Source organism: Medicago sativa, chromosome 5 (genome assembly GCF_051527215.1).
Source record: "Medicago sativa cultivar Bolivia chromosome 5, Bolivia_mono, whole genome shotgun sequence".
Taxonomy (NCBI): Eukaryota; Viridiplantae; Streptophyta; class Magnoliopsida; order Fabales; family Fabaceae; genus Medicago; species Medicago sativa.
In genome coordinates this window covers 66,019,693-66,035,606 of record NC_140753.1, presented here as the reverse complement: position 1 = coordinate 66,035,606, position 15,914 = coordinate 66,019,693, and the positions used below count along the sequence as shown (strand labels likewise).

General features: G+C 29.6%; 1 protein-coding gene and 1 long non-coding RNA gene across 7 annotated transcripts; one reads left to right on the top strand and one right to left on the bottom strand.

The window, feature by feature from the left end:
- The first annotated feature begins 2,128 nt into the window (after positions 1–2,128).
- On the top strand, positions 2,129–6,837 carry LOC146924116 (uncharacterized). Its single transcript, XR_015010039.1, has 3 exons — positions 2,129–2,577; positions 4,606–4,926; positions 6,598–6,837. It is a non-coding gene; the product is annotated as an uncharacterized LOC146924116 (long non-coding RNA).
- On the bottom strand, positions 4,394–6,704 carry LOC146924117 (uncharacterized). Of its 6 annotated transcripts, XR_015010036.1 has the most exons (7): positions 6,565–6,692; positions 6,177–6,207; positions 5,905–5,940; positions 5,655–5,811; positions 5,429–5,554; positions 5,217–5,338; positions 4,394–5,108 (listed from the first exon to the last, which is right to left on the bottom strand). XR_015010036.1 is itself a non-coding variant. In XM_085709136.1 (6 exons), exons 2-6 carry the CDS (start codon positions 6,195–6,197, stop codon positions 5,295–5,297), a joined length of 384 nt encoding a protein of 127 aa, XP_085565262.1. In that variant the 5' UTR covers positions 6,198–6,207; positions 6,565–6,692; the 3' UTR covers positions 4,394–5,294. The 6 variants fall into 6 exon arrangements, 2 of the variants coding, with proteins under 2 accessions (XP_085565262.1, XP_085565263.1); XR_015010035.1 differs by having other exon boundaries at positions 4,394–4,897; positions 6,177–6,601; XM_085709136.1 differs by having other exon boundaries at positions 4,394–5,338.
- Positions 6,838–15,914: the final 9,077 nt, after the last annotated feature.

Here is a 15,914-nt window from a genome sequence, read left to right as displayed (position 1 = left end):
ATATATATATATATATATATATATATATATATATATATATATATATATATTATAGCAAAACTGAATTATTTATTTTTTAAAAAATTAATTGCGGATAATGATCATGTGTAACTAATTTCCACCTATAACTATACACTAATTTATTTATTTTGATGTACTTAGATTTTTAGATATTGTTCGTAGAAGTAGATGTTAGTAGATTTGTATCAGTGAAGATTTCACCAGTGTATAATAATAATTTTTAAAGCTAACAGTAACAACTTGTTTCGTGCTTAACAAATATTTTATAATATATATCAGTGATGACATGTCACATGGTTAATAATCATCTGAAAACTTATATCAGCTATAACTTGTCTCCTTCGTTATAATTATTTTTAATTTGTACTCTATGGTAAAACGTCCCGTGTATAATTCTAAGTTTTTAAATTTTTAAGTTAGTTTTTCACTTATATTATGGTTAATAAAAAAGGAAAATGCCTGTTATAGCGAGTTTTTTCCTCGCGAACTCATCACGACTCATTGATATATATTATAGCGAAACTAATTTATTTGTTTTTTAAAAAACTAATTACGGATAATGGTCATGTGTAACTAATTTCCAGTTCTAACTATACACTAATTAATTTATTTTGCTGGATTTCGATTTTTAGATATTGTTAGTAGAAGTAGATGTTAGAAGATTTGTATCAGTGACGATTTCGCCCATGTATAATAATAATTTTTAAAGTTAACCTTATCAACTTGTTTCGTGTATAATAGATATTTTACAATCTATATCATCGGTGACCTGTCATATGGTTAATAATTATTTTAAAATTTACCCTAAAAAAAAATTATTTTGAAATTTATACCTGTGACAACTTGTCTCTTATGTTACAATTATTTTTAATTTCTACTTAATGATAACATGTATCGCGTATAATACTGGTGTTTTAAATTTTTAAGTTAGTTTTCCACTTATATTATGATTTAAAAAAAATGGTGAATGCATGTTATAACATTTTTTTCCTCACGAGCTCGTATATATATATATATATATATATATATATATATATATATATATATATATATTATATAGCAAAACTGAATAATTTATTTTTTAAAAAATTAATTGCGGATAATGATCATGTGTAACTAATTTCCACCGATAACTATACACTAATTTATTTATTTTGATGTACTTAGATTTTTAGATATTGTTAGTAGAAGTAGATGTTAGTAAATTTGTATCAGTGAAGATTTCACCAGTGTATAATAATAATTTTTAAAGTTAACACTAACAACTTGTTTCGTGTATAACAAATATTTTATAATATTTATCAGTGATGACATGTCACATAGTTAATAATTATTTGGAAATTTATATCAGCTATAACTTGTCTCCGGTGTTATAATTATTTTTAATTTGTACTCAATGATAACATGTATCGCGTATAATCCTGGTTTTTTTAAAATTAGTTTGCAGGACTTTGATTTTTAGATATTGTTAGTAGAAGTAGATGTTAGTAGATTTGTATCAGTGAAGATTTCTCCCGTGTATAATAATAATTTTTAAAGTTAAAAGTAACAACTTGTTTCGTGTATAACAAATATTTTATATTATATATCAGTGATGACATGTTACATGGTTAATAATTATCTGAAAATTTATATCAGCTACAACTTGTCTCTTATGTTATAATTATTTTTAATTTGTACTAAATGATAACATGTTCAGTGTATAATTATAATTTTAAAAATTTTCAAGTTAACTTTTCACTTATATTATGGTTAAAAAAAGGAAAATGTCTGTTATAGCGATTTTTTTCCTCGCGAACTCATCACAACAAATAAAAAATATCAATGGACACAGATAGTTCATGAACGCTTCACGATAATATACTGTGCGACAAATAACAATATTCTTAAAAAGATTCATTTAATAAAAAATTCACAAAAAGTAATATTCATTTGTTACATAATAATGAATAAATATGATTCTTCAAAACCAAAACAAAATTATAGATGAAAAAAATAAGAGGATAACTTGTTATATATATATATATATATATATATATATATATATATATATATATATATATATATATATATATATATATATAAAGGATATTGTCATGGTTAGGCCCAAGGCATGTAAAAAATTGATCCAGTATATTTCTAAAATAAAAAAAACCAATACATAACTTTTAATAACAAAACCCTAAATAATATATTCTCTATTTGCCAAAAGTCACCGAACTCTTTCTTTATTTCTCTCTGTGCCTGTTCCACCGTTCTTCTCCTCTCCCTCACAAACCACCACAAAACCCTCTTCTCTCTTCATTTGCAACAAACTCCGACCACCATACACATAAAATAAAACCGTCATCTTTATCCTCTCATCATCCTCTACAAAACCCACTTATTTATATTTAGATCAAGGGAAGTAACAATTTTGAGTTCAGCTTCTCTCTCATCGTACGGCCACCATGATTCATCTCCACAATAGAAATTCCCTCTATCTCGCCGTCATACATGCAACAACAACAATCAAAAGATGAAATTAGATGTTCAACATGCTTATTTTCAAGAGATGTAAGAAATTTTGTTGTAGATCAACAAATGTGTTTCTGATTTTTTAGATCTGACACTAATATTATTCTTTTTTGTTGTTAGAAATAGAAATTAAAACAAAGAATGTTGTTTTTGGTAAATCATAACTTTTTATTTTCTGTTACCACGATATGGACTGTCTGTTATTTTCTTTTTCTGTTAATCTTTTTATTAAATTAAAAAAAAAAACTAATCAGGATGCCATCTTTCTCACCTTTCCTTTCAAAACTGATTTTTCAATTTAGTTATTATTTCTTTATTATATAGATAAAGAGAAACAACAGAAAATTAATTTTAGATATGACTTTTCTATCTGTTTTATCATTTTAGATCTGTCTTTTTGTAGATCTGAAAAATTGGTATAATAATAATAATACTAATAATAATATTCATAATTTTTATTTTGTTCCAAAATTTTTTCTATGATTTGAAATGGAAGTAACATTTTTTTTTGTCAAGAGTAACATTTTAAATTTGCTTGTTTAATGATCTGGTCTTTTTTGTACACATTAATTATCTTTATGAAACAAAAAAAATTGTCAACTTCTATTTTTAAATATGATTTGGTGTTTTCTCTGTTTTATTTGTACATCCTTTTTCTTTATTTTGTTTTCCAGCATCAATGGTACTTGTATACAAATTGGGATCATAGCTATACATATATTATAGTATATTTTAAAAAGAAATCCAAAATTGATGAATCTATATAAATTCAAATCATCTGAGTTTATAAAAAATAAAGTAAATCTAATCTAAGAGTGGAGTTCAGTCTAGTGGTGAGTTTATCCATGTTATTTCTTCTTAGATGTACTTTTTTTCTAATAAGATTGGCCTTTTTCGTTTTTGTTTTCTAGTGGTGAGTTCAGTGTAATAAGATGTACTTTTTCTTTTTATTCCTCATTTCATTTATATCATGTTCATTGTAATAATGATGAAGAAAACAAAAACAATGTTGATATTGATTAGCTAGTTGTAGAATATACGATAGAACATAACATATATGTATATTGTTTCTTATGCATTCATGTAGAATCTTACAAAAAAAGAAGCTTCATTTAACATGTTATAGTTTGTTAGAGATTTGATATGTAGAGGAAAAAAATTTAAGACAATGCACAACCAAAGAATGAGTTCATTATCATCTTCATACCTTTATGAAGATAAAAGAAGTTTCATTTATCTTTCATGTGTTCACTCTTTTTCTGCAAAATAGAGATGATGAAAAATGGTTGTTAGAAAAAATTGAGAAGAACAAAAAAGTATACATAAAACCAGTGAAAGAAGAAAAAGGGAGAATGATATAATAGTGAAGGAAAGTTAGTTATTTGCAATATTTGGTATACTTAGTGTAGATTTTCTTTTTGGTTGATGATGATAAAGTTGAACAGACTAAGTTGTTTGCCTCTTTCAGTTGGTTCTTTATTTCATTTCTTTCTCTGCATCTGTCCTTCACATGTTAATAGGTATTGTATTTTAAGGAGCAATGTAAGAGAGGGATTTGAAACATTTTATTATTAGTCAAAAAATGGTCATGAGGCATTTTACTTGAGTTAACACTTTATAAGAGAAAAATGCAATGCAACAAAGTGCATAATTAATTTATATAATAGAATTAAGTGACTCAAATTTCAGTTTTTGGAATAATTGGATTAAAAATTAAGTGTTATAGTTAAGTAAGGAAGGGTTGCATAACAATGTTACCTGAAATGATGTAAGATGATCATGTTCATTATATAGTAGTTTATAAGCATAATAGCATGATTGACCTTAGTATTGTATAAAAGAAGATATAAAAAGGGAACAACAAAGATAATTAAGAAATTCAGATTGCAGATTAAGAGTAGGCCATAACCATATAAGTTTCATATAACGTAAAAGGAGACGTAGTTAATAAGTAAAAGTCTGGATTCAGTTGGCATGAGTGATCAAACCAAACTGAACTGTATAAAGTTAAGTCATATTACACAACTTTGAAGAATCTAATTAAACATCTGTATGATCGTTATGCAGGTTCCTTTATTTCTTCTCGTTTGATAAGCTTCACCCTCTTGGATGAAGAGTGTTTAGCAGGCGTGATCTCGTTATGGCCACAAGCATATGCAGGAACATCAGTTGGAGCAAACTGATGAGGAGTACTTTCATCAGCATGAGGTTCAGCTGCAGCAGCATAATTGAAGGAACCTGGTGTGAGCTGAGAAAGAGTCTCGCAACTCAAAGAATGCCCAGCATTTTTTCAGCCACTGATTGGTGTAAGTTGGCTCAAATCATCAGGGTCATACTCAGAAGATGCAGATAGGTCGTGCTGTAAAGACAGATATGACAATAAACCAGGTTAGTATAAGAACTGAATACTCACATTACATGGTCATAACACAAAGTAAATGTTTAATTCATTTGTTAAACAACTGAAATACAGTTGTCATGGTAACATCATCATTAGAAGAGGATGGATTAGGAATTATGTTGTCCATCATAGCATCTGTGCCGAGATTTGCAATTTCTGGTGCAGCTTCCTTATACGATGGAAAACACAAACAATTATAGTGAGGGGAATAAAGAGTTGAAAAGATACATCAAATATAATAGTTTAACCTATAAACAAACTTATATAATAGTCGTACCACAATATTAGGGCAACTGAACATGATTTCCACCTTGGCTGCCATTTCACCTTAAAGACCATAGTCTTTTCAGCAAGGTCATCCATCATGAGAGGAAATTCGAAGCGATTTATAATACCAGCCTGTTTCGACATAAGTTTGATTATTGGACATTGTGTTAAGTAGGAAAACAAATAAGTTTGAGATGGGTGTGATAGTGCTTGAAAGTTAACCTGTATCATGTTCATGCGAAGTTGCGCACCGGAAATACCCAACCCAACATTTGAGTAACCTCACGGTCCCATACGACAAAAACAGTTTTGTCATCATCATAGGAAACATCCATCTCAAGTTTGTACCTACAAAGATTGTATAAATGGGATAAGTAATTGGATAAACCAACATAACTGTAAAAATTAGTACAATTATTACGAAGATAGTGTAAGATATTTAACATACCTGAAAATCTCGGTCTCAGTGTTATGACCATCTTCACATGTATAAGGAGGTTTGTCGCCTTTAGCAATCTTAGGACACTTGTGTCAACAAAGTGATACCATCCATTTTTGGTCGAATTCACCTTGTCAATTTTAGCAATTGTGACACAGTAAATGATCTGAATAATGCAAAAAAAGTGTATAGATTAAAATGGGAAGTTAAGTAACTATGTATGACAGTAGGTGCTTAAAGGTGTTTGCAATAATCCTACCTGGTCAAGCTGGATAAGCTGAGAAAGTGGCAGAATCTGGGAATTAGATAGAAGCTCATATTCAGTAGCCACTTGGTTAGAAAAAGTTACATATATAAGAAAGCAATAACATATCTATAGAGAGCAATAATTCATCAGAGAACAATTCATAAGAGACATTGTCTTGATTTAATTTATAGAGCAATAATATATTTTTTTGGACCTCTTATCTATATAGATCTATAAAAGTATGTTTGTAAGAAATACAAAACCATGAATGATGTTTTGTATACCTTGGATGTAGAACATGTCATGTTGAATCAGCTGAAAAAAAGTGTAGTTAGTTTTACATGATAATATGAAGAAGAAAAAAATGAAAATACTTTTTAGCTAAGAAAAAAAGTTTATTTTAAAAAGAACAATGAGTGAAATGGAGTATTGAATCTTAGATAATAGTGTGTTGAATCTTGTATAAAAAGTGTGTTGCTACAAAGTATTATTTCTGTTTTACTTTGATGTATTGTGACAAAGTTCATAGTTGTGCAAATATATATTTTGTAGTGAAAAAGATTAAAAATTTGTTAAAAATGTTGAAGATAATTATTGTAGCAAGGTGGAAAATTTTGTTTTGGTATGTTATATATTGAAGTTGTTTGTATTTGAAACAAATATGTTGCTTACCTTTTTTTCTCCTGTTTTCGGTGTTTATTGCAGATGTTGCTCATTTTGTATTTGAAGCTTGAAGATGATAGAATAGAAAAAATCTTCATGATTTCTTCTTTTTCTGTTACCACTTTTCTACTCATGTGTAGAACATTTTTTGAAATGTGTTGAATGAGAGAAGATGAAAATAAGAGAATGGTGAGAGAGATAGTATATGAGGATTCATTTGTATATATATTCAAACTAAATTTGATTGAATTTGAAATTTGAATTTGAAAACTTGCCCCCAAATTTGGTTGGTAAATGTGTAGAGTACACAAAATATATTTATTGATTTGAGACATGACTCAGTTTGCTTTTTCAAGTAAAAGCAAACTATCCTCAAAGTTGTTTTAGTCAGCTTGAAACCAGGAAAAGAAATTTGAAGAGCAATGAAACCAAAGAACATAACTTGGTACTTAGATGACATCATGTTAGTTAATTGTGGTGATTTGGTTGAATAAAGTAATTTATGGACAGACTTTACCCTTACTTTGATGATTTGTCAATAAACCAGGCTGGGGCAATAAGAGGTTTTCCACAACATCTTCTCTTCTTATATTAAGAGAGATTTATAAATTAGAAGATCGTATAGTGTCATTGTGAGCTTAGCTCAGTTGGTTTGGACAATGCATAAAATATGCAAGGTCCGGGGTTCAAATCCCGACCACCACAAAAAAAAATGACTTGTATAGTCATATTGATTTTACATAGTCCCCGTGAGCTTAGCTCAGTTGGTAAGGACAATGCATAATATAATATATACAAAGTCCGGGGTTCCAAACACCACCAAAAAAACAAAGTCCGGGGTTCCGAACACCACCAAAAAAAAAATTATTGATTTCATATAATAAAAATGATGTCAAATGTCAAAATTAAAAAGATTTCAAATAATAAAAAGTCAAAATTATCCGGGGTTCCGAACACCACCAAAAAAAAGATTTCAAATAATAAAAAGTCAAAATTATCCGGGGTTCCGAACACCACCAAAAAAAAAAAATTATTGATTTCATATAATAAAAATGTCAAAATTAAAAAGATTTCACATAATAAAAAGTCAAAATTAAAAAGATAGTATTATTAGTAAATTTTTTACCTAAATAAGTTTCCAAATTTTTTGAAAAAACAAATTTCTAAAAATATGTAACTGATTCCAATATTAAATTTCCAAAAATAATATTTTTACAAAAATAGAATATTTCCATAAAGGAAAATTAATTTTTTGAATTTTATTTTAAAACTTTTTTTCTACAAAATTACCTAAAAACATTATCGACTAGAAAAAAATGGGCCATGAAATCCTATATCTCGGCCCACAAAAGGTTTATGCAAATATGAGGTTGTATTTAAAAGTTTAAATCTTATTTAAATTAAGGCCCCACTAAACTTCAAAATATAGCGTCACTCACGATCATTTTACAATTATTTCAAATAAGATTTAAGCTTTGTTACAATCTTAAATTCACACCACCAAACTAACACATCACAGGCTATAAGAATAACACTATGTTTTTATTAATAAACCGAGATTAGTAAATTGAAAAACTACAGATTGTATGATAAAAATGTGATATTGTTTGTCTTGATCATCAGCGTTACAGAAAAAACAACTAGTAATCTAGAGTTTGTTAGGGTACGATTAAAATCTAATGATAAAAAAAATTGTTCTAACCAATGTTCAAATTCAGATACATCTAGAATGATTTAAGAATAAATTATAGGAATTTTTTTTTTGAATCATTGTAAATTTGACACTTGTTAATCATTTGCATCCAACTAATTGGTTATTAATTTTATTGTTACATTTTTATAAAACATGTGTCTAAGCATGTATAGTATAGTGTAAGTTTACTTTAAGAAAACTTATTTTGTTACATTTTTATAGAACGTGTGTTCTAACTTGCTAAAACGTTGGCTAGGGATGATGTGTTTTTAGAAGGAAAAAAAGTACAAATAGTTCCTATCACATTTTTATTATTTATGAAAATGCAAGAAATTTTATCACTTTAACAGCACTTGTTAATTAATTTTTTTTAACGGAAATGTTAATAGTTAGTTGTTAGACTAATATCCACCCTTTCCTCCAAGTTTAAACCATAAATCTCTCACTACTTATCTCTTTGATCAAACCAGTTGAATTATCCATTTCTCTAGTCTAAATAATAACATATAAAACTAACATAAATTTTAAAAATGGAAATAAAAAATATTTTCACGATATAAACGAGACCTAATAGAAATATTTTTTTAATTTGTTCTTTAAAGAATGATGTCTATATCATTTCATTACCAAACAAATAGTTATACATGTTGGTATATCAATGAAAGTATTAAAGCTGGTTAAAAATGTGGCTTTCCCTAATAGCGCATGAGCAACCTCATTTGTTTGTCCTCGATTAAACTCAACACAAGAGTTTGTAAACTGAGAAACAAAACTACATTCACAATCTAATAAAACATAACTAAACTTCATATTGTCCTCTCTCTCTTTTATTGAATTCATCCACTATTGTTTCTGTATAACACTTAACTCAATGTTAACAAAATGTAGAATATGGATCCAGTTAATGGCATGAAGTAGACTGAGTACTTCACCAGGTCATCACTACACGCTGGTGATATCCACGTGGTTTTTGTGAGCACAAAAGCACCTTCATTATCCCTCAAGCACATGCCAATACACGTCAAATTTTGTTGTAATAAAAATGAAGCATCTATATTTCATTTGTACCTTCCTTGTTGCGACTTTTGTCATCGAACATTGTCTACTTTGTTTGTTGCACTATCACGGTCTACTACTACAACAGATATGTGTGAGCCATGCCTACCTATATTGGGTGTGACATTGGCTATCGACTAGTCCTCCAAGAGGCAAGCAGCTTTATCGACGACATGTGCTCTAACTTATTCACATATTGCCAAACCTTAATGTTGTGATGCTTCTAAAGACTCCATAAAGTAATGGTCGTGTGCTTAGCATGAGGTGAAGAAAGTTGTAGCAATAATGAGAATATAGTTGCGACTGTTGTGATTGTTTTCAAGACTGCCTCACTAATCTCATTCCATAACCTAAATGCCCACCAAACTTTGATAGAAAAAGGACATTAAAAAATAACATGTCCAAGATCTTCATAACTATAGTCACAACTTACACAATTAGAGGGGCAATGTATACCTTTGAATTGTAAGTGTGCTCTCGTTGGGAAGCACCCTCGACACATGCGCTAAACAAGATTATTGACTTTGAGAGGAACATTTAACCGCCAGATACCAGACCAATATCCATATCGCTATAAATGAGACGTGTCCACAAACTCTTACACATAGTCTATAAGCACTCTTAACATAATAACGTCCTTGCTTTTTTGCTTTCCCTATCAATTTATCATCGGGTACTTGGACAAGAAGATGTGTTTTTAGAATTATAGGCGTCATAACTTCACTAAACACATGTTACACAACCTCTTGATTTCAGGTCTTACTTGCATGAGCAATCAAACTATGGACCATCACATTGTCCAAGTCAAAAGCACTTGTTGTAGAGCTTGAAATTCGACCTCTATCAATTAACCAAGGTTCATCTAGAATAGAAATATTTTCAATACATAATTTCTATATTTGCTATACTAACATATTCTCTAAGAGAAATGTGGGATTCAGCGACAAATTCGTTCACGATGCATTCACAACATGTGGTGGCAATTTCTAATTGGCCCTTTAACAACGATCTTCCTTGTTTTCCGCCAAGGTAAGATAGTAAAACGGAAAGCAATTAAAAAATTTACACGCTCGGGATGTTTTCGCTATGAAAAATTCGCTATATATAACACTCGTGATTCTCTAATAACACATGTTAACATTTTTCCTATATTAAAATAAGCAACCAAATTTATTGCAAGATAGTCTATTTGAATTCTCACTTGACAACATTGTCATCAACTTAATTGTTACAAGGACATTCAACCCTTTTGTCACATCATCAAAAATCATACATAAGTGAAATAAAGAGACATTTTAGGAGAAAAAAGGGTATTGTAACAACCCTTACATATTTATATTTTAATTCCTTTTCAATAGTTTACCGTAAGGTTTTTTAATCAAAGAAACGTGGAACTTTTAGTTAAAAATACTGGTGAACGAATTAATTAATCCTTTGATCGGTCAAAAGAAAGGAGATAGCATTGGATGTATTCTTTTGTTTATATATATACATTTATCTATCAATATCAACATTAGCTTTCATTATCAAATACACTAAATTAACATGCTTAGTGATTGGAGGGACCACTCTCCCTTGTTCACTCGGTTTCTAACTTTTCCTTAATATGCTCCTTGTCCCCCTTTTCCTCTCACTATTGACTCATTATTTGATTCAAGATTATTATTAATTTGCACATAGTTGAGTGTTATCGTCTATCATATTTCCTATTGAGCATGTCAAATCCACCCTCTTTCAGTGGAGGATAATTTGTGCATCTCTAGGTAGTTCCAATCACCATTACTAATTAAGAATATCTGATCATTAGGTAAATATATATGAACTTGTCTTTTTCCTCCTAGTATATTTATAGCTACTATTTTCCAACTATGTATCGTAGTCCAAACAGTAACATCAAGGCATTCATGCATTCAATCATGTAACCTAAGTCATACAATTTTGATCGGACGATTTGTATTTTAACTTGTATAGAAATCAATTAGAATTTCAAAATAATTGACCTTAATAGTGGTGAGAATTTAAGAGATCTTTTCAAATTAAGGTCATGAGTGAATTCGAATTTTCCTCGACACAACTTTACAAAAACAAATTTGGAACAATATATTGAAACATGCTTAATCGGAGTATCATGATCTGTATTTTTTTTAACCATGTTATAAGTGTAAAATCTTCAATGATTTTGTTGAAGTCTAATGTTTATTGGAGAATGTAAGTGACCACCTTTAATGAATTAATTTCGTCTTCAAACAATGTCTTTTCTCTATTCACAATTTTCAAATTTAAGATTTTGCTTAAAAGATCCAAATTCAATTATATACTCAAAACAATATTTTTTTAAAAAAAAAAATATAATGTTGGTATATATATCTACCGTATATATGCATAATAAAATAATACAGGTAATTGATTTTCATTTTTTTAAATATATATAGGTAATCGATTTGTGTATGATGTATGAAGAAATTAAATATTATTGAGTACAATTAAAGTATCGAAGCCATGCATTAAGTAGTATACATATTCCTCTTAAACTTGATCACTTATTATTGACAATAATGCAAGAAGGTTAGGTAACAAAGCAAAAAGAATGGGAAAAAGAAGAAAAGTTTCCACTTATCTATATTTTCCCTAAAGTTTCAAACTAAAGATTTGATAATCCATAATGCTTGGTAAACATTTCGTGTGTTCAAATCAACAACTATTAACATTTCATGGATAATAACCTAGTGAGTACCACAACTACAAATGGGAAGAATGCACTACCTTTCTAATCAATATACCAATCAATATGACAGTATAAGATACTTTGTATGCCGCCGTTAGATTTTGTATTTGAGTAGCATAGTGAGAGTAATCCATGAACCATAGGGTCCAAGCATAAAATGATGATTAGAAGGAATTTTTTGAGGTACCCACAAAGAGAACAAAAAAATTCATAGAAATACCAATGATCTAAAAGGAAAATATTGGATTTATTTGGCTTTCTCTTATCTACAAAAGCATCTTTTTGAATGTTATCCCTTAAAAACATTTATCATATATATGCAACCTTTCCTTTGCTTTTTGGAACTAAATTAAACCTCATTTCTCTCACTTTCCGTCTATGGAATCGACTTTATTAAGATTAGAAACAAGCATCCTAGGACACGCTTATGGTCTTTAGACCCCACAATTATGTTAATTAAGGGTTCAATCATGCATCTCATTAAAAGAATTTTTTGAGGGAGAATTTTTTTGTTAAATGTCTGTCTATTTATATATAATGTGGGTGAACAAAATGAATACGTTTCGAATTCATATAGATTAGTATATTACATCAAATTATTATATCAAGAAAAATAAAGTATTACCTCAAATTATTATGTCAGGAAAGAAAACCTAATAAATTGATAATAGATCATACAACTTCAAAAAAAAAAAAAAAACAGCTCTAGGTGTATGGTAACCGACCCTAGTTTTTTTTTACTAAGAGAAACTCCTCATTCTCTCTAAGTTTTCTTTCTCCTGGGTGATTTTATGTCATTTTTAACCTAGAATCACCCATCTGCATCTTTTTCCCCTTTCTTTCAATTTAAAAAAGTGATTTTCACACGTATCAAGTTTTTTATTGTGTTTTTTGTGATTTTATCGTCTGAGTGCGGTGTTGTGTTGTTCGTCGTCCTGTGCGGTGTTTGATTTCGCGTCTTGTTGTGGTGTTCGTTTGGTTCATATTAAAAAGATTAACTTCAGTCAATTACATATTCAATCAATGATATTCGGAAGCATGAGTATTTCGATGACTTAGAATTTATCATACTCCCTCCGGTCCTATTTACAAGAGAAATTTTGGTCAACAAAAGTTAATGTATCTGGTTAAAAAATTGGACCAAATACATTCACTTTTGTTGACACAAATTTCTCTTATAAATAGGACCGGAGGGAGTATTATTTGTAGGCATTTTGTCTTTGTATGCTATTAACTTGGGTGTTGTGAGCTTGTTCGCAGATCCTCCCTTTACGTTTTTAACGATGTTGAATATAGTATTGTATCTGATGTACTGTCAATTTAAATGAATGAGTATCGTTTTCTTTTTTTAGAAAAAAAAATCATACAACTTCGAAATAATTAAATGTTAAGTAAATGACCTAAAACTCTTTTTATTTATTGACTACACTTATGAAACTTGTACTATAGTGGGATAATAATGACCGTAGGACCATGAATTATGAATGTCGAGCATGGAGCTTGTATCATGTATGTCTACCCTAAATTCCATAGCCACTAATTAACATTCTACATAGTGCTCAATCCAAATTTTGGATGATGCATGGTAACAATATGATTGATTCTTGCTTTTTCTTGGGATGCAATTCAAAGTGACAAATGAGTTGGACTATATGTACACAATCCATTAAATGAATTAGGTGGCTAAGTTTAGGAACATCGTCCTATACACACAAACTTTTTATCTCTTTCATGATTTTTTTTGGCAAAGAGGGGTTGTAAATTTATTTTTTTCCATTATGTTAATGTGGTATATGCTATCATTTTCGTTACGGCAGCATGACTGTCAAGTAATCACTACTTTACTTATTGGAATTATGCCATCTTTTCTTCTTCTTCTTCTTCATTTTTTTTGGTCAACATATTCATTCTTATAATCTACTAATTTGAACTCGATTGGTCCTACGATGTGGGTTCGGAAAATTATGGGATTTTGGGTCCATTCATCATTGCTATAATTGGTTTGATTATTAGGGGCTGTTTAGTGCTATTGTAAAGGAGGGGAAAGCGTACACTAGACTAGAGAGATCATTATTATTTCATAAAATCTTACAAGAGAATTACAAAGGGGGAAGCGAAATATATACCGCTTCAAACCAGTGAGAATGTTCTTTTTCATGTTAGTAGTGATTACATGCACACACCTTAAGTGTGAAAAAAATGTATAATTTAGAGTTCGAATCCTAACTTCTACGTATCAATGGCTTTACAATTATTAACTTAGTTGTATTTACATGACAATATTTTATATATGAGGAACAAACGCCAGCCTTTCTAAGTGTAATATTGGAGTACTGAAGCCAAAAGCCCATGATTTACAATCAAAAATAAATAAATCAAACAAATGAGAAATTGTTATTTAATTCTGTGGGTGGGGTCTACTGCTTTAGTTCACAATACCCAGCAATAAGTTACAACAATTACCAGGTCACAAATCTAAGCCATCCAAATAAAAAACTATTAAATCTATGGTTGTGGTTCAACTTTCCCATGATGGGAAAGAACTTCCCTTTCCCATGCTAAACTCCACCATAAACATATATACTTGAAATTTTAGTCACTCTTTGTTGCCATCATGTCATTCAACTCATTAGATGGAGCTGCTTATAGACAGAATTGCGCTTAGGTGTGAGAATAATAGGTTGTGAAAAATCAAATCATTCTAAAACTTTAAAACATTTATCTATGCTTGAATAATTTGAGTTGAAATTTAAGTAATAGCAGTGAATCAAATTATCGCATCTTATGTGAAATAAAGCTAGATACTATTAACAAATAAGAAATTACACATATTAGGTAGGTACAATTGAAATTGAGTTCGAATCATTTAAATATAATCTCAAGTTTAAGTTTTGTGAATGAAAAGCGTAATTGGAATGAGAGATCTGGAACAACTGAGACCCCACTTAAGATAATCAATCAAAATTCTTTAGCTAAGATTATACTATAGCTGGTCATCAACAAAAGTCAGTTAGTACGTTGCACCAATATAATAGTTAAAACAAAAGAAGAAACCCCATTAAAATTATAGTAACAAAAAAACTAATTTTTGAATAGCTTTATCTAATGTTGAGAGTAGGAGAAACTTTAGAAAGATTAAAGTAAATTTAACTCAAGTGTTATTTTGCTTTTGATCAAACCGGTGCTAATGCAACGGTAGCAGGAACGGTACATTAAGGTATCACCCTCATATATTCTGGTAGCACTTTGGTGCCATTAATGGCACCGTGCCATTAAATCTGGACCACAAAAACACATTATCATTGCATCTAGACCACACAACACATCTATCTTGGTGCCATTAATGACCCAGATTTAATGGCACGGTGCCATTAATGGCACCAAAGTGCTGCCCCATATATTCAATAACTTTATGGTACAACTACCCTAAGATATTGCTAGATTTCTTATTGACTATTGTGTGTGACCCAATGACAGATGAACGCCAAACTACACTTTTTTTACTTCAAAATTGAATCAACACTACATTTATGTGTTTAAATAAAGTAGATATAATCAACAGAGCACACAACAATTGACTAAAAACCTAGTGTAATGTCCCCATCTTCACAATTAAATTAGAAAATGAACTAGATATAAATTTAAAAATAGAATGGAGGAGAAAGCAGATCAAAGTGATTTTTTTAAGGAGTATAATCAGCATCCTCTTTGCTTCAAGGGAAACATTTAGATGCAATCATACACCCTTTCAAATAACATTTACCTTTTTTTTTATATAACTAGTTTAGAGACCCGGCGTTGCCCGGGTTAGATATTAAATAAGTTTTATAAGTTTGTGTGCACGAATAGACGTGTCAGTATATTAGATTGAATTTATTTAAATTT